This window comes from Equus przewalskii, chromosome 14 (assembly GCF_037783145.1).
Source record: "Equus przewalskii isolate Varuska chromosome 14, EquPr2, whole genome shotgun sequence".
In the NCBI taxonomy this organism is placed as follows: Eukaryota; Metazoa; Chordata; class Mammalia; order Perissodactyla; family Equidae; genus Equus; species Equus przewalskii.
The window spans coordinates 19223836-19246686 of record NC_091844.1 but is presented as its reverse complement, the minus strand read 5'-3'; the positions used below and the strand labels follow the sequence as shown (position 1 = coordinate 19246686).

Below are 22851 nucleotides of genomic sequence, written 5' to 3'. Positions count from 1 at the left end.
TGCAATTGTTTAACTTTGTATTCAATACTTTATTCACTTGCCTCAATTTTTATTTGATCTTAGAGTTGTGAGTTATGAGAACATCAACAAAAATGACTACTATACTATTAGCAAAAAGGCAGTGACGCACATTTATAATGATGACATTGAATTCATCGAACTCGATCGATGGGAACAAGAATATCTGTATCACAGAGAACTCACTAAGATTCCCATATTTTCACTTTTCCGGAAATGGAAGGCGTTTAACGTGTGGAAGAAGAATGTCCGTTCCAAGAAAATCAGTGGATGTAGAAAAGCTCTACAAAAAAATTTGTTCATTGTTAATCAAGTAGGTATTTACTAATCCTATTTTAAAAGAATTACAGGGGGAAAAAAAGTGTGAACATATTGCAGGTGTAGGTATAGACTGTCCCTGAAATAAAATATTTCATCTTTCTTTGAGAATTCACAATTTTCATCCTGTCTTGTCATTTAAGAGTCTGGCAGTCTCGTGGGGTTTCTATGTTTTAACGAGGCTTGCAAAATGCAAACGTATAAGAAGAGAGTAGCACCGGACTCCTTTGATTAGAAGCAGCCCCAGAGGTTTGGATTCATGACCCGCTTTGTTGTTGATGAGGGAAGTTGTGTATCCTTTTGAACAGAGTAGGCTGGCAACCCCTATTACCTCCTCTCACCTTTGAGAAACTCTAGACTTCATGGTCCAAAATAATTTGGGGGCTTGTTTTCATGGGCCAATACCTCCCAATGTATCATATCATGTCTTCTACCGGGGATTCAGACGGTAGGGAAAATTTTAATATTTACTTTGGAGGATGAGGTAATCATGGAAAAAGAACTATTAAATGGTGTGTGGCCATATTTAAAATCTCTACTCACTCACTGAATGTCAACTTGCATTAGAAATTCTTTATGTGGCCCCTGAGAATGAACTGGAGTCATCATTACTATCATGTTCAGAGGACTGAGTCCTCAGCTCTCTGTTTCTATGACTCTGAGTCACCACCCTCTCAAGTCAGAAGCCTCAAGCTGGCTTTTTACTGGTCATTTCCTTCACTTTGCATATGGTAATTGGAAAGATCATTATTAAGATGTCAGTCATATAATAAAGGAACATTGAAGGAATATGGCTAACATAGATAATAGTGCAAAAATATATATAAGATGTACTATCTCAGGTCATCCATCCCATCAAGCATTCTGAGTTGTAGAAAATATTCTAGTCCTTCTTGATATCAAACTCAGCCTCTAGACCGTAATTTCATTAAGGATCCATCAGTCATTTGAACCTATTTTACTGCCTTTTTACCACCTTTCATCTCTTACCATGTCTTGGACACTAGACATTTAATAAATTTGTTACTAGGTATGTAAGATAGTACTTCCTGCATTTGTCTCTAAAATTACCTCCATCAATTCTAAGGCTTGTTGTCTTATTTTATGTGCTGAAAGTTGTCATTCTCTCTGTCCACCATTCATACCAATGGTGCTTTGGCCTTGTATCTTCTCTTAAATGTAGCCCTAGAAGACTAGAAAGTCCTCTTTCTTTTCAATCTTAGATTGACCTAAATAACAGACCTATTGCATTGGTTTAAAAATCGATTCAATGTTATGGTTACCCATACACTTAGCACAAGCCTTATATCTAAGAATAGTTAATTAGGAGGGTTGATTCCCCTAGACTAGATTGAAGGGATAAAAGTGGAGCTGTCCTTGAAATTTTTCTTTTTATGATTTTTTTAGTAACCAACCTTACTGGCACCCGTGCCCTACTCTTCCTTATAAAAACTTTATTGAAACATAATTCATGTACCATACAATTCACCCATTTAAAGTATACAATTCAGTGGTTTTAGTATATACACAGAATTGATCAACCATCAACACAGTCAATTTTAGATCATTTCCATCACTCCAAAAAGAAGCCCCATTACCCATTAGTGGTCACTTTCTATTTCTCCCAACTCTTCCCTACCCCTACCTCAGCTCTAGGCAAACACTGATCTACTTCTTGTCTCTATTGATTTGCCTATTCTGCACATTTCATATAAATGGAACTATACAATATATGGTCCTTTGTGACTGGCTTTTTTCACTTACCATAATGTTTTTAAGGTTCATCCATGTTGTAGCATAGCATTTCTTTTTATTGGTGAATAATATTTCATTGTATGGATATATGTATTTTATTTATCCATCTATTGATGGATATTTGGGTTGCTTCCACTTTTTTGATATTATGAATAATGCTGCTATGAACATTGTGTACAAGTTTTTGTCTGGACGTGTATTTTCATTCCTTTTGGATATATTCCTAGGAGTAGAATTGCTGGGTTATCAGTAATTCTGTGTTTTACCTTTTGAAGAATTGAAAAACAGTTTTCCAAAGCCACTGCATAATTTTACATTCCCATCAACAGCATATGAGGGCTTCAGTTTCTCCATCTTCTCAACATTATATTTGTCTTTTTCATTAGAATGATTCCTTCTGGTTGTGAAGTGGTATCTAAAAACATTGTGGTTTTGATTTATATTTTCCTGTTGGCTAATATGGTGAGCATCTTTTCATGTGCCTATTGGCCATTTGTTTATCTTATCTGGAGAACTTTCTACTCAGATACTTTGCCCATTTTTTAATTGGGTTACTTGTATTTTACTATTGAGTTGTAAGAAATTCTTTATATATTCTGGATACAAATTCCTTATCAGATATATCACTTACAAAAATGTTCTCCCATTTTGTGGGTTGTCTTTTCACTTTCTTGATGGCATCTTTTGAAGTACTAAAATTCTTAATTTTGATGATGTCCATTTTATCCTTTTATATTTTTAGCTGTTTGTGCTTTTGGTGTTATATCTAAAAAACTGTTGCCTAGTCCAAGGTTATAAGCACTTACTCCTATGTTTTCTTCTAATAGTTTTATAGTTTTTGCCCTTGCATTTAGTTCTTTAATCCATCTTGAGTTGATTTTTGTTTATGGTGTGAAGTAGGGGCCTGACTTCATTCTTTTGCATGTGGCTATCCGGTTGTCCCTCACCATTTGTCACAAAGAAGATTCCTTCCCCCTTAAATTGTCTTGGCACCCTTGTCAAAAATCAATTGACCGTAAATGTGAGAATTTCTCAACTCTCAATCCTATTCCATTGATCTGTATCAGTCCTTATGCCAGTATCACCCTGTCCTGAATACTATAGCTTTGTAGTAAGTTTTGAAATTAGAAAGTGAGTCCCCTGAATTTCCACATGAATCTTAAAATCAGTTTGTCAATTTCTGCAAAAATGCCAGTTCAGATTTTGATAGAGATTGCTTTAAATCTTTAGATCAATTTAGAAAGTATTGCCATTTAACAGTATTGGCTTTTTTGGTCCATGAACATACAACAATGCCTGTCCATTTATTTGAGTCTTCTTAAGTTTCTTTCAACAATGTTTTGTAATTTTTAGAGTATATGTTTTGCATGTCTTTTGTTAAGTTTATTCCTAAATATTTTATTCTTTTTGAGACTATTGTATGTGGAATTGTTTTCTTAAATTTCATTTTGGATTTTTCATTATATATATAGTACATATATAGAATATATATAAATAGCATATGTATACATGTATGTATGTGCATATACATATATGTATTCTATGTAGCAATACTTGTATATTGAGCCTGTTTCCTGAAACCTTCCAGAATTTATTATCAACTCTAATAGTTTCGTTGCAGGGGGGTGGGGGGGGGTGCGGTATGTGTATGTATGTGTGTGTGTGTGCATTCGTTAGGATATTCTATGAACAAGAATATGTCCTCTCCAAATAGAGATATGGTTTTACTCCTCCTTTCCAATCTAAATGACTTTTATATAATTCTCTTGCCTTAGTTCCCTGGCTAGAACTTTCTGATAAATAGAAGTGGCAGGAACAGAAATTCTTGTCTTGTTCCTGATCTTGGAGCAAAAGCATTCCGTCTTTCACCATTAAGTATGATGTTCTGAGGAAGTTGCTTTCTATCCCTAGTTTGTTGTATGTTTTTACCATAGAACCATGATGATTCTGTCAAATGCTTTTTCTGCATCTATTGAGATTATCATGGGTTTTTTGCCCCTTATTCTATTGATATGATTTATTACAATAATTGATTTTCAGATATTAAACCAGCTTTGCATTGCTGGGATAAATCATATTTGGTCATGGTGTGTAATCCTTTTTACATATTGCTAGATTTGGTTTGCTAGTATTTTATTGAGGATATTTGCATATATATATTTTCTTAAGGAATATTGGTCTACAATTTTTTTGCTTGTGATGTGTTTGTCTGGTTTTGGTATCAGGGTAACACTGGCTGTATAGAATGAGTTGGGAAATATTCCCTCTTCTACTTTTTTAAAAGCGTATATGAAGAATTGCTATTAATTTTTCTTTAAATGTTTGGTAGAATTCGCCAGTGAAGCTATCTAAGACTATGCCTCCTTTTTGTGCCTTCTAGTCTCCTACGTTTCCAGGTTTCACTTTTCTCTAGACGTAGGTGTGTGTTTAGTATTAATTTTTCAATATTATTTAATGCTGCACATGATTTTAACCTGCCCGGTATTTGATGATTTTGCTGGTTTTCTAATAACATGTAATTTTGTTATACATGATGCTTTCAGGCTTTCAGGCAGTTTTTCACATTCACTCATACATTGTCATTTGTTTATTTTAATTTGAATGTTCCTTTGTAATTAAAATCCTTCCTTTTTTTTTTTTGTTTTTGGTGAGGAAGATTGTCCTTGAGCTAACATCTGTGCCAGTCTTCCTCTATTTTGTATGTGGGACACCTCCACAGCATGGCTTGATGAGTAATGTGTAGGTCCATGCCTGGGATCTGAACCAGCAAACCCCAGGCCACAGAAGTGGAGCAGGCAAACTCAACCCCTACACTACCAGGCCGGCCCCTTTCATTGGATCCTTGCTCTTTATCCCTTTACTGAATAGAACTTGTATTTTTGGTTCAAGGACTTTCTCCAGAGCATCCTAGACTTCCTTGCTTTTACTGCCCTGTTTTGATTACATTCTCATCCCTACTCCTGATCTCGTGTTAATTTATTTAGCATCTTATTTCAATTTATAGACTTAGCCTCTAAAGTTTTGCTCCTTAAAAAAGATTGTATGATTATAAATCATACAAATCCCCCCAAGAGATGAATCTTAAGGGCTATAGACTTCCTAGATGTTTTCTCATTTCTCTCTTCATTTAGGACTTTGCTAATTATAACTTTCCTTTATTTATACTTAGAATAAATAATTAAAGCACTATTTCATGTGGGTGTGAATAACTGTTGTTTGTCCTATTTTGGAAAATCCTAGAAAAGAGTCCAGTAATGTGTTGTATATAACATATAAATTGGTGTCACCTACAAATAAATTAATGTTAACTTTTTTAATATAACGTACTACTTCTCCTTTGATTAGATTAGGAGCTGTAAGAGTGAATGGCTTTGGAACATTCTTAAAATATGTGCCTTCAAAGCCAACAGCCTAGAACTCTGACTTAGGATGGTGGCAAAGAGAAAGATTAAGTTAATTTTATGAGGCATAATTTTACAAATACTTCCACTCATTCTCCCAGCCCTCATTGCAAGATAGGTTCTTAATAGTGACTAATTTTCTTTTCGGCAACTGGTTACCCACTGAAAATTTAAAGTTAAATTTGTCTTGGTTCTATGTCATAGCCTCTTAGATCAATAGATGGGCCCCTACATTATCATGATGACTGGACATTGCAAAATCCTTAAGGTAACAGGAAGAATTTTTTAGTAGCCAGTAGCCAAACCTAGTGAAATGTAAGATATTGCCCAGTCCTCTGTTACTTGCCCTCAATCTCATAGCTAAAAGACATGTTGTCAAAATGAGAAGAAAGGAATTCAGACAAATTAAATCTGATAATTCAAAGAATGTTTTTAGAGCAAAATTTCAGAAGTGTCCCTGTTTAAAGTATGTGCTTTGTAAATTTTAGACAAAGTTAACGTACAGAGCTATTTTTTTCTTAATAACCTTTCTGCTTTCCAAACATTTTTATACTTTTAAAAGACAGAGGTTTTTTTTTAACTAAATAATGATAAATTCCTATTTTCATTCAGTATCTGCGACCAGCTCTTCTTAAAATAAATGAATTGTGCTATCAACTGAGTTTTATGGGACTTTGTTATATTGAAAAATGTCACACCTACACCCTGCAAGAATTTAAGCTCGCACAAGTCATACGGCTAGAAGAGGTAAGGAATTTTGTCTATAAATTCCAAGATTTTTTCCTATTATTGCTGCTTTGGTACCACTAATTATGCATATTCATCAATGCCTAGGTGACAGAGCGCCTAGAAGACTTTCGAAACGAGGCAAAAGTTGTGGTCAGGAAAGCTTGTCGAGTTGCTCTGCGTGCTGCGGGATTCATTCCTGATGATTGTTCGTATGATGTTGTTGAGGGTATGAAGGCGAGAGAACTTCGATAGATCAGAAGTGGTGGCTCTCTAAAATATTAACTCGTTTTTATTCTGCTTTTCCTAAGTTTAAATAATGATCTTAATTTTCTATTCTTCTAAACTTTTGCTCGATAGGTTATAAATTCAATGTATATTGTAGAGAGGGAAAGACAGTAAATACTGCATTTTCCTTGCATTGCCCCTGCTTGTGTATAGCATTTCTAAACTGGTTACAGAATCTTTATTTCACAAGCATTTTATAGCAGACTCGGGGCCTCTCTGCTTAAAGGTATGTGCAACCTACTAGAAGGGACAATAGGTTTGTTAAAATTAAGGGACTGGATGGATCTCAGGATTGGCCCCAGATGGTTTGGATAAACTGCAGGTGCAAAAGGAGGGTAAGAGTGTTCCTGGGGAAGAAGTGGTATGGTCCACAGATCCAGTTCTGTTAGAGGGAATGTTAATAAACTGTCTACAGTCTTTTGTTGAGTTGAAATCCTTTGATGTGGAATTCTTTTGGATAACTGGGCTGTTTTCTGGAGTTGGAAATATCTCATGAACCAAAGCATTTTTGTTGTTTTTTAATTTTACTTGTCTTTTAATCCATATTGAAAGCAATGGAATTTTTACACAAGAATTGTTATTGTTGCGTCTTCTGTTGTTCTTAGCTTATTGTAACATGCCAGAGGATGGAAATGTCATTGAGTTGCCTGCTTGCACAGACTCTGAGAAAATGACATACACAGAGCAGGCCAGCAAGAGGCATCATTGCATGAGGCTGACATGGTAAATGATTATTCTTTCTTTCAAGAAGAATTAGAGCATCATCCTTCTCAAGTTTCATCAAAAATTAAAGCCTCCATCACAGGATTCACTAGTAGTGAGGAGGGATTTGAAGGACATGGTAACCTGAATGCATGCCCCAGAAACCTGCCCCTACAACTGCCACCCAGCAAAGCAGCCAGTGGGAATGACAAGCTGGTAGAGAGTGGAGGGCATGACCAAGGCCAAGAGCTCCTCTTTGATCACTAAGGCTTTGTTTCCTTCTAGCCCAGCCTGGAGCATGGGGCAGGCTGTGATAAGAAGTCAGGCACACAGAGATCTGTGGGCCTCCAGTGTACCTGGAGTGCCTGCTCCATCTCTTTGGTCACTACAGAACTATAGGCACTGCATTGCCACACACAGTTCCGCCGTCTCCCCAAGGTTGTGCAGCTGAGAGACAAGGGAGGAAAGTCTTGCTTCCAGGGTCTCTCCAGGGGATTCTCCCTCAGTAGGATTAGCTCTGCCACTGGCTTACCCCACTGGATCTTGACATTGTTCCAGAGTTTGGATTTCACAACATTCTAAAACCTCATCACTGCAAATAACTCTTGCAAACAAAATCACCAAACGTTGTCTGAAAAGCTGTAGGTGGCGCCATAAAACACTGATTATTGCTACTCAGTGCTCATTGACTTAATCCAACTTTTATAGCTGTCTACTTAGTAAATCTTAACTGTGCACCTATTTAGATATGAGATAACATGATAATGCCTGTGTCACAACAGCAGTCAGTGAAGCAGTCCCTGAGGCCACTGTCACAGGTCTACAGGTACTAGAGGCTCCTGGGCTCCACTTAAACAGAATAAAAAGTTATTCTAAATACCTTGCTGACTCAATCTGCATTCTAAGCACTCAAGTAAGGAAACATAGAATTTGCATCTTTGGGTTAGCAATTGCTCCCTAATAACATTTATTCAATAGCAAAGATTTCACACTTTTACCATTAGAATGTAAGTTAGAGATGTTATATACTCACTGATTTCTTCTTTAAAGCATCTTAAAAAATCCTACAGCCCTTTTGGCTAGATGAACTAGACGCTTTTTCCATAACAACTTTATTGCACATTAAACATCTCATTGAGTAGTCAGAACACCTAGCTAAATTGAGGCTCTGTATTTGAATATATTTTTGTTTTAAATTGAAAAATGTCTAAGAACAACTCTTCTGGATAATAAACATCTGATATTGTAATATAAATGGAAATTCGAAGAGAAATTATGATATTTTAAAATTTAAATACTGGCTCTAGAGTCACTTTTGAAAATATGTAGGGAATACAGAAAACTGAAGCTGTCTTTTTTTTTCTTTTCAAGCTTTATCCGTCTAAATGACTATCTAATTGAGAACACAATGCACGTCCTGACAGTAAATTCTGTTAACTCTCTTTTGAATTATCTCACTGACAAGCTCAAACGAACACCTTCAGCAGATGTCATTCAGAAATGGATTACTGAAGAAAAGCCTGAAGTCACTGATAAAAAGGTCTATATAGACAAAATTAAGAAAGTTTGTTGGTCAGCATGTACTGAGGAGTGCTTACTATACACTATGAATTATGCTGTTTTCTGTGTGCTGGAAAAACGGGAGAAATGCTTAGAGGATTTCACAGTAAAATCAGAGCCTACCATGCACATATAAAATGGCAAAATGATAATCAGCATATCAACGAGTATCTAATTATAGAGAAAACATCCACTGTGCTAAATGTTGCTGTCTCTCTCCTAGGAATTTGCTAAAGGTTATTTATGTGTTCATTCAACAAATATTTCTTAAGTATCTAGTAGGTACCAATCCTTCTGCTGAGTGTTGGGTTTATAATGATGAAAAGCATAGACAGGATCCTTCCCCCAAGAAGCTTACAATTGGGAGTCACCGTGAGCATGAACTGGCAGAGAGAAGCAGGGAAGGTGGTATAAATGAAAGAGATAAACAAGGATTTGGAGATGAGAAGAAGCAAATTATGGAAGCAAATCTTTGAGCTTTGAGTGAATAACCTCTTGGGAGGATTGATCTTAGGGACACAGTAATTTGAGATGTGTGAGGTGAAGTAGTACAAATTTGACTGTGCCTTCTAATTATTGCATAGCTAAGAGAGAAATCATATTAATTCAATCCACGTTTCCCAATAAGCTTTCCCCAGCTCCATCCTGGATAATAGCTTCATGCCAGCTGCCTAAAAATAAAGCAAAACAAGTTGACCTGGTTTCATCAAGCTTCCTACCTCCACATCTCAACTTCCTCCCCAGGAACCCTAATCCAAGGCCTGATGCTCTTTGCCATAGTTTCCCTTTTCTCCAAAAGCTGAATTTTAGTTGCATACTCCTTTTCATTACTTTCTCTCCTCCTCTATTCTCAATTCCTCCTTTTTCCAAATTCTATCACATTTGAAAAGTAACATCTAATTATAAAAGTAATGTATGCTAAGTGCAGAAGATTTGAACACAGAAATGTACAAAGAAAAGCATTGTCTGCTATCCAAAGATAACTATTTCCAAAGGGAAAACAGTTTCATACTTTATCGACTACTTTATCACCTGCTCTTTCCACTTAGCAATGTACTGTGAAAAATCTCCCAAGTCAATATGTATTTTTCTGTAAAATATTCTCCCATAGAAACATACTATACGTTTTATAAATAATTTTCTGTTATTGATCATTTTTCCGCTATTCCAAATAATGCTGCAAAGAACATCCTTGTCTATACATTTTTCACACATCTCTGATTTTTCCCCTTAGAAGAAATTTCTAGATGTGGAATTGTTGGGTCAGAAATATGCTCACCTGTTAAGGCTTTTGATACTGAGGCATAACTTTCCAGAAAGTTTTGTGTCAACTTACAACCTTCCTAGAAATGTTTGAGAGTGAGCATTTACCCACACGCATACTAGATATTATCATTCATTTAATCTTTGTCAATCTGATGGATGTAAAGTGGTATACTGCTGCATTTAAATGTTATGTTCCTTTAACTGCCACCCCAGTACAGTGATAAGAGTTCAGGTCACCGCTGGTGAGCTCTGCTCTGCTGCTTACTAACCAGTGTGTCCTGGATGAAATGTCTCACCTTCTCCAGATCCTATTTTCTCCTGGGAGTAATAACGATACCTGCTTCACATGGTTGGCATGGGAATTACACGAATCCTTAGCACTGCCTGGCTCACAGTAAATACTCCCTAAATGTTGTTTCTGCATAAAGTATCATGAGGAAGAGAAGGAGGAGGTTGATCAATCATTTGTATATTCCTTTTAAGAAATGTCAGATTGTGCCCTTTACCCATTTCTCCATTTAAGTACATTTCTGTTGTAGCATATTTTTGTTTAAGTATCAATTATTATATTATTAGTGTATACCTCTAATGAGTATATCCAGTATATTTTTGTTTATATATTATCAGCCTTTTATCTGCCATATACATTACTGGTGTATTTTCCAGCTTGTTGTTTGTCTTTCCATTTTGTTGGTGGTGTTTTTACGAAGAGAAAAGTTTTACATTGTTGTACAGTCTTTCAACATTTGCCTTTATTTTTTAATTTCTATGGCAATATTCTTTGAAAGACATCCCAACATTATAAAATCAGCAAATTGTACAAGCTTAAGTTTGCATGCCTCTTGGAATACAGAGTTTTTTCTTTGCACCTGGGTACTTACATCTTTATAACCTGCAAATGTGTTCATTTCAGGGGGCCCCTGTGGTGGAAAAGCAGGAAGAAGATGAGTCGCTCATCCCCATGTTTCTCACAGAACTGATTTTGACAGTCCAGTCACTACTCTTTGAGCCTTCTTTGGAAGACTTTCTGGTATGTGTTTCTTCATATAACATCCGTGTATAAACACCTTTTTGGAAAATGAAGCAACTGTTCTACTGTTGGATGACTGGCAGGATTGCTGTTGTCACTTGTCCAAAATGATCATATGAGAAAGAGAAAGCATTGTTCTGTGCACAGCATCCCACACACATAAAAAGTATCTGAAAGTTTAGCACATTTTCTTTGAGACAGATTAGGGCCTTGGTAGGGTATACCATAAAGAGAACATGTTCTATACAAAATTTAGAATTGACTATGGGCATCTCTCTAATAAGAGTCCAAGAAATTACTAAGTTGTAAATACCTTTTTTGAAATCTTTTTAAGCGTGCTGCATCTGAGAGTGTTTTGTTGTTTTAGTTATCTATTGCTGTGTAACAAATTAACACATATTTGGTAGCTTAAAACAGCAACCATTTTTAAATTTTTTAACAATTATTTTATTGAGGTCACATTGGCTTATAATATTGTGTAATTTCAGGGGTACATTGTTATATATCAGTTTCTGTATAGACTGCATCGTGCTCACCACCCATAGTCTAGGTTTTATCCTCACCAGAGTTATGTGCCCCTTTACCTCTTTCACCCATCCCCAACTCCCTTCCCCTCTGGTAACCACTAATCTGTTCTCCTTATTCATGTGAAAACAACAACCATTTGTTATATCCGAGTTTCTGTGGGCCAGGAGTCCGGGTGCTGCTTATCTCATCCTCGGCTTCAGGGCCTCTCCAGGCTCCCATTCAGGGATCAGCTGAGCTGAGGTCTCCGCAGAAGCTTGACGGGAGAGGGATCCACTTCGATGCTCCCCTAGGTTGTTGGAAAAATTCATCTCTAAGCAGCTTAGGACTGAAGTCCCTGTTTTCTTGAGGGATGTCAGCTGGAGACCACCCTTAGATCCTAGAAACCACCTACAGCTCCTCGCATGGGGCCAACTCTGTAAACAGTTTACAGTATGGGTGTTTGCTGCTTCAAGACCAGCTGGAGAGTCTCCTTCAGGAAGGGCTCAGTCCCTCTTTTAAGGGCTTTCACTTGACCCAGTCACTTCTACCCAAGATAATCACCTTTCGATTAACTCAAAGCTGACTGATTTAGGACCTTCATTATACCTGCAACATTTCCTCGACTGTCCACGTAAAGCAACGTAATCATGGAAGTGGAATCCCACCATATTCACAGATGTCCGTCCCCATACTCAAGAGGAGGGGATTATACAGGGCATGTACACCAGGGGCATCTTGGGGCCATCTTAGAATTCTGCCTTCCACATTTGTGTACATGCATAGACTAGCAAACCAATCAGAGTCCATATTTTCTGTTGTTAGCTGGTATACTGTGGCACAGAAGTAGTAGTAATCAGGATCTTTAGATTCTAGTCTTGGCTTTATAACTAATGAACTATTTGACCTTGGGGAAACCACTTATCTCTCTAGTGTTCAGTTTATGCATCTGTAAGATGAGAAGGCAGAGGAGGTTTAAGGTTGCTTCTAATTCTGGCAGTTTATGATTCTATAACTTATCAGATAGGCTATTTTAGGATATTTACAAGGACAAGCAGACTGCTGAGGTCCCTGTGGTTGGAGCCTCCCTCAGGTGCCCCCACACAGAGAGGCACTGGGCTCTCATGTGCCCTCCTGCCCAGTTATGTAAGTGAAGTTACAAGCTGAGTTCTGGGCATAATCAGTATGTTCACGTGTTCACATCACACGAAAGATTTTACTTCGTGTAACACAAAACTAGCCAATAGCAGGATAAACAGGAGTATCACTCATGAATTTCTAATTGTTCTCACAATTATTTTGGTCATTAGTCTTAACAATCATCCTTATCTAGTTGTTTCAAACACACACACACGTATAGAGCTTAGTCGAAAGGAAAATTGTATACCTAAGTCTTGACATCTTACACTGTTCTTGCTTGGGTTACCTAGCATTTCTGAATACTTGATCCAATATACATTTTTCGATTCCTTTCTTTCCTGTTGTGTTTGACAGACCTCCTCGTGCATTAGACTGTATTTACTGCTTCCACCTCTGGAAGAAGAAACCCCCCTTGGTTTAATTTCTTTTGGATTTACTCCTGTTTCAACATTTTTTCCTTTTCATTCCTCTTTCTCAGAGCCTCTTGTTTGTCTGACTTTTGATTGTTGGGATTCTGCAGGGCTCCCTCCTTTTCACATGCTGTATATAAACTGAACTTAGAAACTTCTTCCAAAACTCTCTCCTTTTCTATATCTCCATCTCAATGAAAGGCATTATCCACATGCCCAGGCCAGCAGTCTGGGAGTCATCCTAGATTCTCCCTTACCTCTTTGAGATCAAGTCACCAAGCCCTGTGTCTTAACTCTTAATTGCTCCTCCTCTCAATGGGAACCTCATCATCTCTCACCTGGCCTGCTGTAATAGTCTGTTCTGATCTGCCTGCCTCATTTCCTTCTAATCCCTTTTCTACATTGCTGACAGTGAGATTGTTTCATAGGCAAATCTGATCATGTCCCATAAAATTAAAATTTTCCCGTTGCCAGAGTTGGTCCAGTGGCATAGTGCTTAAGTTTGCATGCTCCACTGTGGTGGCCTGAGGTTCTTCAGTTTGGATCCTAGGCACAGACCTGCACATTGCTTCAAGCCATGCTGTGGTAGCATCCCATACACAAAGTAGAGGAAGATTGGCATGGATGTTAGTTCAGGGACCATCTTCCTCAAGCAAAAAAAGGAAGACTGGCAACAGATGTTAGCTCAGGGTCAATCTTCATCACCAAAAAAAAAAATTTCTCCATTGCCTATACTAGCATTTTTCAAAGGATGCTCTGTGAGATGTTGATAGGCATTCTAGGAGGAAAACGGGTTGTGATATGCATTTGCATATTAACAAATATGAAAAATCCTGTTTAGCAGATCTGGAGAAGAATCCCCTCTAACTTTATTTAACCCAAGGTTTCTTCTCAAATTTATCTGACGTTGGGACCCTTTTATCCTCAGGGTTGTCCATGGTCACAATCTGGGGAACGCTAGCCTGTGGGGTAACACTGGACCCCAGTATCACTCACAAGGCCTTTCATGAAGGGCCGGCCGCATCCTGTCCTGTTTCTCCACCCTGGCACTTATGCTCCAGAGCCTAAACGACTGACAGCGCCCAAACCTGGTGGCCCTCTCAGGCCTCTCACACAGTGGCTTACAAGGATTGCACTCCTGTCGTGTATACTTGACAAGCTTCTGCTCATCTATTAAGACTCATTTCAACAAGTACCTTCTCTTTATCTCATTTTCTCTAATTAGATTTTGTGTTTATTATAAATTATAAATTAATTCATGCTCATTGAAGAGAATTTGAAAAACACAGAAAAAGATTGTTAAAATCATCTCTAATCCCATGTACCAGAAATAGAAATAACCCTTTAACATTCTATATGTTTTTTCTAACTTTGTTTTAGTACATACTAATATACCAACATATCTAACTTACCAGGAGATTTTATATATACATTTTTAAAATGGGTATTATACACCAGTTTTATCCTGTTCTTTTTTTTAACTTAACATTGTATATCATAAGCTTTGTCCCATGTCATTAATCAGTCTTTGGAGACACCATTTTGAAGGAGTACTTAGTTTTCCGTTGTTAAAGTGTACCATAACTTAACCACACTCCTGTTTTTGAACACTAAGATATTTCTCCTATTGGTTTTTATTATAAGTAATGCCTCAGTGAGTGTCCTTGAAGAGGAATTTTTATTTACATATCTAACTCTTTCTCTTAGGATCAATTCCTAGAATGGAAATTACTGCTCAAAGAATATAACCTTTTAACCCACCCTTTAAACTTTCCCTGATTCTCTTAGGCATACTCTGGCCTTCCCTCGCTTATGACCTTTCTGTGTTTTGTTTACACTTCAAATATAATGTGTTGCAATTTTTTATCTTCCTCTCTCTCAATTAGAAGATGTATTTCCTGAAGACCGGGCTGTGTCTTCTGGTTTGTCATATACTCAGTATCAACACAGTATCTGGCAAGACTGAACGAGTTATTCTTATTTATTTTACCCTTTCAGAAAATTCAAAAATATTCATAAATATAACCGTATATGTGTTCACATTTATGTTTCTGCTTTTCTCTCTAACAGGATGGTATTTCGGGTGCAATTAATCATTTTCAAAACACTGTATTATCAGTTCCTAATCTCGTGCCTGATACGTATTTTGATGCTTTTACCAGCCCTTACATTAACAACAAACTTGAAGAAAAAACCTGTGGATCAGGTCCAAGCTTATCAGCAGTATTTGATGATGATAAGAATTTTCACACAATTATCCTTCAAATAAAGGTATATTTACTTTTACTAAAACTATTTTTCTTAAAGATTTTATTTTTTTTCCTTTTTCTCCCCAAAGCCCCCCAGTACATAGTTGTATATTCTCCGTTGTGGGTCCTTCTAGTTGTGGCATGTGGGACGCTGCCTCAGCATGGTTTGATGAGCAGTGCCATGTCCGCACCCAGGATTCGAACCAACGAAACGCTGGGCCGCCTGCAGCGCAGCGCGCAAACTTAACCACTCGGCCACAAGGCCAGCCCCTACTAAAACTATCTTATAATATTCTCAATTTTTAAGAAATGGAGCAATATATTTTCTTCCTTTCTTATCTTTAAATGGAATGTCACTTAATCTCTAAATGGTAAAATGATTTTTTAAAAAGTCTTGGTACATCAGAGCACTGACTACAGGAAAGGGACTTAAAAGTCCAAGCTATTCAAGATGGAATCCCTTCTAGAGGAGAAAATAAACTTAAAAATGGAGAAGAGGCATTCTTTGAACATTGACTGGTACAGGGGAAATAAAGCAACTAATGAAAGTTAAGGTCCTGCAAGACAAAAAAGAACCAAAAAATCAAAGTTCCCCCATCACCAAAAAATAAAATGAAATAATCTGCACATTTCTACACTGACAGCACAGAATGCCCTCAAATGGAAAATCTTATAAATCACTCCAAATCTATGAGCTGAAGAAATTAAAATATATTAAGTATATGCAAATCTACTATGAGGAGAAAACAGAGAGTGAAGATTAAAACAGCTGATGAATATTCCTTCCCTTTCCTCCCAAAAACCCATGAAATAAAAGCCACTATATTTACTGAAGTAAATATCCTCAAACAACCATTTGAATATGTGCAAAATCACATTGAATTCAAAATTCAAAATAGAAATGGGAATAAAAAGACAAATTCATCTCAGAAATGAAGATTAAATTACATGGTGCCCAAGAGAGAATAAGCAAAAAAGAAAATGAAAATTTAATAATTAGTCTAGAAAAATGATAGGAAAAAATAATGAGTATAAGAGAAAGACAGGAAAACAACCAAGGGAATGAAAATAAGCTAGAGATATAAGTAAAAAGGAACAGAAAGAAAATAATTAAAACATAAGACACATAAAGAAGAAATAACACACATATACTTGGAGTCTCTGAAAAAGAAAAACTAAACAAAGGGTAGAACAAATGGTTATAACTATAGTCCAAGAAGAGAAAACCTGAATCTATCTGTTGAAAGAACCTAGAGAGTACCTTGGAAAATTGACTCAGAACAGTCAACTCTGAGATATAGCCTCTTAAAACCATTAGCTTTTAAAGCTAAAGAAAAATTCCTCCAGGTCTCAAAGCAAAATGATCAAATAACTTACAAAAGTAAGAGAATTACACTGGCAACAGACTTCTCAAAAACCACATATAAAGCAAGGCAATAAAAGAATACCATTTTTTAGTGAAATTCAAGGGAAGAAAGTGTGAATCAAGAATTTTTATCTAGCCAACCTAGTTCTTCAACTATCAAGGCTATAGAAAAATAGTTTTAAAAATACAAAAACTTAGGGAATTGGGTACTGATCAGGAGTTTGTGTGGTTTGTGTGATCAAAACTGGAGTGAGAATGAGTTTCATGTAACCAAGAGATAATTTTGGCAAAAAAACTGATTTTCCTGTTTTCGGTTCCACGTGTAAGGAGCTTGAAAGTCACCACTCCATTCTAACAAAAAGTAAAAAGCTAAACAGATGGAAAAATCAACAACTCTTCTTGGATCTGTAAGAGAGGTGAGGACACAGGGCAAACTGCAGCCCCCAAGATTGGAGAGACAGGTGAATAGCGGGATTCATGGCTTCTGAGAGCAGAGACTCATGAGCAGAAACCACCATGGGAACCAGTGCCAGGGCAGGAAAACCTAAACTGTAATTGATGAATTGCTGGAGGCACAGTGTGAACCATTCTGAGAATTAAAAACTCCAGGGGGACCCAATCAATATTGTGAGATTTACCTCCAGGAGCTCAACCACATTCCCGTGGTAAATGTTGGAGAAAAATCCCTCATGCTTCCAGCAGGGGGAGGGGGGAAAGGAGCCATCTTAAAATACACCAGAGCACTCTGTTCTTAACAAGGCCAGCCCTCAGGGGAAACTAGTTAACCAGAGCCTAACCTGCTAGGATATTATCAGAGCCTAACTGACCTGGGGGAGGGAAAATACACAACTGCAGCCTACTCTAGCCATTCTGTCTCACTGAAGTGGAGAGAAGACAAATGAGAAACATTTATGAGGTTCACAGTCCAGAAGCATAGGCTCACTAAAAGACTGAGACCTCATCATAGGACTATAGAACCTTTGCCCTCCCCCTACACCTCACCATCCCCTTACTAAGGACCTATTTACAGCAGTTCCTTTTACCCAGTGTGTCATGTCCTGCTATCACAAAAAAGTTACAAGGCATACTAAAAAGGGAAAAACACAATTTGAAGACAGAGCAAGCATCAGAGCCAGATATGGCAGGGATATTGGAAATATCAGACCCAGAATTTAAAACAATTATGATTAATATGCTAAGTGGCATTAATGGATAACATAAGTAGCATGCAAGAACAGATGGGCAATGTAAGCAGAGAGATGAAAATCCTAAGAAAAAAGCAAAAAGAAATGCTAGAGATAATAAAACTGTAATAGAAATGGAGACTGTTCTTTAATGGACTTATTAGTAGATTCTATCTAGCCAAGGAAAGAATCCCAGAGCTAGAGGATATATCAATAAAATCCTTGAAAACCAAAGCAAAGAGAAGAAAGACAAAAAAGAACAGAATAGGCTATCCAAAGGACAACTGTGGGACAACTTCAAAAGGTGCAGACATGGGGGGCTGGCTCCATGGCCTAGTGATTAAGTTCAGCATACTATGCTTCAGCAGCCCAGCTTTGGTTTCTGGGTGCAGACCTACACCACTTGTCAGCAACCATGCTATGGCAGTGACCCACATACAAAATAGAGGAAGATTGGCACAGATGTTAGCTCAGGGAGAATCTTACTCAAACAAACAAAAAAAAAGTGTAAATGTATGATCCAACTATATCATACACTATATGATCCAACTATATCATACACTATATGTATGTATATCATACAACTATATCATCCACTGTAAGATCCAACTATATGACGTTCTGGAAAAGGCAAAACCATGGAGACAGTAAAAGGATCAGTGGTTGCCAAGGGAGGAGAGATGAATAGGTGGAACACAGAGGATTTGGGGGACAGTTAAAATACTCTGTATGATTCCATAATGATGGATACATGTCATTATACATTTGTCCAAACCCATACACCAAGAGTGGGCCATAATGTAATCTATGGACTTTGAGTGATTACGCTGTATCAGTGTAGTTTTATCAGTTGTAACAAATGTACCACTCTGGTGGGGGATGTAGATAATGGGTGGCTATGCATATGTGGGAGCAGGGAGTATGTGGGAAATCTCTGTACTTTCCTCTCAGTTTTGCTGTGAACCTAAAACTTCTCTAAAAATATTCTCTTAATAAACAAATTAATGGTGACTAATAAATTTAATTGTAGATCTATCTAAGACTAAAACATAGGTAGAGACAAGGAGGGGAGACTAATACACAAATGTTGTATGTTCTAATAAAGTAGAAATAATGCACCTTTAAAAACAGAAAGAGAAGGGAGAGAATAAGAGGAAAGTAGAATACATTTATTGATTGATTTAGAGGTATAAGTGAGAATTAAAGAATATCAGTAAAAAGCAGCAAATCAATATATTTGATTTGCTCAATTGATTTGCTCAATATGATATATTTGAGACCAAATATGTCAATAAAACAACGAAATGTGAATGCATTTAATTCATCTTTTAAAAGAAAAAGATTTTAAATTTGTCTCACAAGGCAAAACAAATGGTATGTTGTATTCAAGAGAGAAATGCAAAGCAAAGTGATTCAGAAAGGCTAACAGTGAAGGGATGTTCAGTGGTGTCGAGGTAAATGTAAACAATGGGAAAGGGGTAAATGGCACAGGAAACACTTTTATAATGCAAGAGATGCAACGGAATGTAAATAGAAATATAGAATGTGAGACTTTAACATTCCATTCTTAGGATGACAGATCAAGTAGGAAAAAAAATAAGGATATAGAAGCCCTAAGCAACACAATCAATGAGAAATAACAAGGAAATAACCATTGAAACAGAAAAAAAAAGTCATAAGAGATTACCTTGCAGACATTTATCCAAATGAATTTGAAAACCTAGGTTAAATGGATAGTTTTTTAGGGAAATATGTTGGTCTAAATCACCCACATTAAAAACAAAAAGGCTACCAATTTCCCCAGAAGAAATAGAGGAAGTTCTCAAAGAATGTGCTGTTAAAAGCACCAGGCCCACATGGCGTCAAAGGGGGATCTTATCAAATGTCTGAAGACTAGCTATTCGTGTTGTTACATAAATTGTTCTAGAATGCTGAAAATGCCTAGTATAAAAAAACTCATTCAAAATGGCAACAAAGAAGGTAATATATTTAGGGATAAACCTAATAAGTGTGTTAAGACCCTATATTAAGAAAACTTAAAGGTTTTCTTAAAAGCTTCTGGAAAAATAGACTTGGGCAAATGTTCTTAGACAGAATGCCTCAATATAATAAAGACGTCTGTTCTTCCTAGGGTAATTTATAAATTTAACACAATGCCAATAAAAATCCTAGCAAGCTTTTTCATGGAGCTAGACAAGTTTATAGTAAAGCATGATGCGGGGTCGGTGAGCCAAGGAGTCGAAAGAAAGGTTTCTTAGACTCTTAAGATCTGGCAGTAGTGCTCTTTTATTTAGAGAATAGAATAGCATGGGGACAGGACCCATGGGCAGTCAGAGCTTCTGCTGCCACCGCTTCTGCTGCCCCCGCTGGCATGGGGACAGGGCCCATGGGCAGGCAGAGCCGCTGCTGCTGCCCCCGCTGGCATGGGGACAGGACCCATGGGCAGGCAGAACTGGTGCATGGGGACAGGACCCACAGGCAGTCAGAGCTCCTGCTGCTGCCCTGAGTTGAGGGTTAGGGCTAATTTTATAAGGCATGGGTATGTGAGTCATTTCTTTACAAGACAAAGGAAAGAACATGAAAAAAGTTAAAATGGTATCAGTGCAGGTGGGGTCTGGACATTGGGTGATCTCATGACTTTTAAACAAGAATCAAATCGGATTAAGTAAAGGTTAGAAAGGTTAGAAGCCACCACCCTAAATCAGTTACATGAGATTGCCAGACAGCAACCAACTTAAGTTCTTGCCTTCCCCATTAAGAGTTTCTAGGGATAAGGTCATCTCTCTTCTTCTTCCCGGTACAGAGAGGGAGGCACCGTTTACAGATAGAGATTTACCTTACAAATGTAAATGTGTCCCAACAAGGGCAAGTTCCATTCCCCAGAGCCTCCTTCCCTGTCCCAGTTTATAAAAGCAATCAGCCCCAAACAATCCCGATGCCAAAGAGACATATCCTGGGGTGGCCAATTTCAGGTCCCTACAAGGTCATCCCCCCTTCCTTCACAAGTGCAAATGTCTCTCAAAAGGGCAAGCAAAATTCCGGTCCTCGGAGCCTGCTTCTCATCTGCAGTTTTAAAAGTAACCAGCCTAAAATCCTCATCAAAGCACATATGTAAAAATAGATATGCAAGAAAGTGGGAAAACACTGAAAAAAGAAAGGTTATGAGGTGTGCTATCCTTACCAAATATTAAATATAAACACTGTATAACTAATAAGAGTGTGGTATTGGCACATGAATAGCTACAAGACCAGTGAGAGAGAATAGAAAGTCCAGAAATACACCCAAATGCATGAGTATGAAAAACATGGTATCTCAAATCACTGAGACATATACGGACTTTTTCAGAATAATTCTGGGACAACTGATTAGATATTTGAGCAAAGATAAAATTAGATCCATATTTCACTTTGTACATAAGAATAACTGAATCAGGGCTCTAAAAGTAAAAAGAAAAAATAGAACCATACAAGTACTAGAAGAAAACATAGCTGAATTCTATAATCTTACTCAAATGGAAAGCCAATGTAATTATAACTCAAAATCCAGAAGCAATAATAGGATTGATAAATTTGACTATAAAATTTTTTTTAAACTTTTCAAGGCAAAAAAAATCACAAAGTTAAAATAAATTACAAACTAGGAGAATATAGAATATATTTGCAAAACTTATATCACAGCTAAGGGCTAATATTCCTAATACACAAACATTCTTACAAATGGGGGAGAGGGAGGAGACCAAAACTAGGAAGAAAAATGGTCAAAACATATGAGAGAAAATTCACCAAAAAATAGCACCTAAGCATATGAAAATATATTCCACCTCATTCATAAGATAAATGCAAATTAAAACAAAATTGAAGTAGCACTTCTCAACTATCAGATTAGTGAAAGTATGGCACCACCTGTGGATAAACAGCACTCTCACACTTTACTTGTGGGAATGCAAATGATGAAGCAGAATTTAGCAATATATGGCAAAACTACATGTGCATGTCCTTTTTGATCCAGCAATACCACCTTTAAAGATATACCCTGAAGATACATGTGCAAGAATACAAAAGTATGTGTGCACTAGATTATTTATTGCAGCATTGTTATTATTGCAAAATATTGAAAACTTCCAACATAGCCATACATAGGAGAATGATTGAATAAATTATGGTACGTTTACACAGAGAAATATTATGCAGCTGAACAAAATAATGAGGAAAATAGCTATTAACCAATATGGAGTGATTGGCAGGCTATAGTGTTAGGTGAAAAAGGCGTAGCACAAAAGAATATCTATAGTATGCAACATTTTATGTCAGAAAATATGGGCGGGGGAGGGATAAACCAGAAACTGAGGAAATTGGTTGCCTAGGGGAGAGAGTGGGAATGGGGTAGAAAGAATGAGGATGGGGGGTACAGAGTGGAGAAGATGGGAGGAGTGACAGTCTCCTGACTCTGCGTTTTAGTATAGCTCTAAAAAAATCAACGAGTGGGAAGCAAAACCCTAAAATAGGATGCAAACCAAAACAAATGAAGCTGAATGTATTTCAAATGAATAGCATAGCCACACTGAAAGGAAGGTGGAAAAAAACTAAACCAAGTAACTAAACACACTATTTTGTCCATATACCCTTAGGCTAATAACAACTGTAACTATAACAAATATTTAATTCCAGTTAGTCTGTTTTTCACAGTGGTATTAGTGTGTTAGCAATTCTGAAACTACTTTCTGTGTATTCTAGAAAATAAGTAAATGTATTTTGGATAATGAAATGAAGTTACTCATCCTCAGAAAGGAAAGAATCTTCGATACACACTAACACGAGTATACAAAAGTAGGATGAGAAACAGGATATTGTCTCAGAGCATCTCTGTGTAAGATACTTATTGATTTCAAGGGGGAAAATAGTAAGTTTGCTGTGATGAAGCCTGGCAGACACCA

The 22851-nt window shown here is 37.1% G+C and overlaps 1 protein-coding gene across 4 annotated transcripts in view; it reads left to right on the top strand.

Annotated features, from left to right (window-relative positions):
* DNAH6 (dynein axonemal heavy chain 6) overlaps positions 1–22851 on the top strand; it is a 257763-nt gene that overhangs the window by 28777 nt on the left and 206135 nt on the right. For all 4 annotated transcript variants that reach the window (XM_070573711.1, XM_070573712.1, XM_070573714.1 and 1 more), the window contains exons 5-11: positions 64–331; positions 6105–6239; positions 6327–6447; positions 7112–7229; positions 8580–8748; positions 10948–11064; positions 15189–15389. In XM_070573711.1, coding sequence (XP_070429812.1) covers positions 64–331; positions 6105–6239; positions 6327–6447; positions 7112–7229; positions 8580–8748; positions 10948–11064; positions 15189–15389 — 1129 coding nt within the window. The remainder of the gene's footprint in view (positions 1–63; positions 332–6104; positions 6240–6326; positions 6448–7111; positions 7230–8579; positions 8749–10947; positions 11065–15188; positions 15390–22851) is intronic.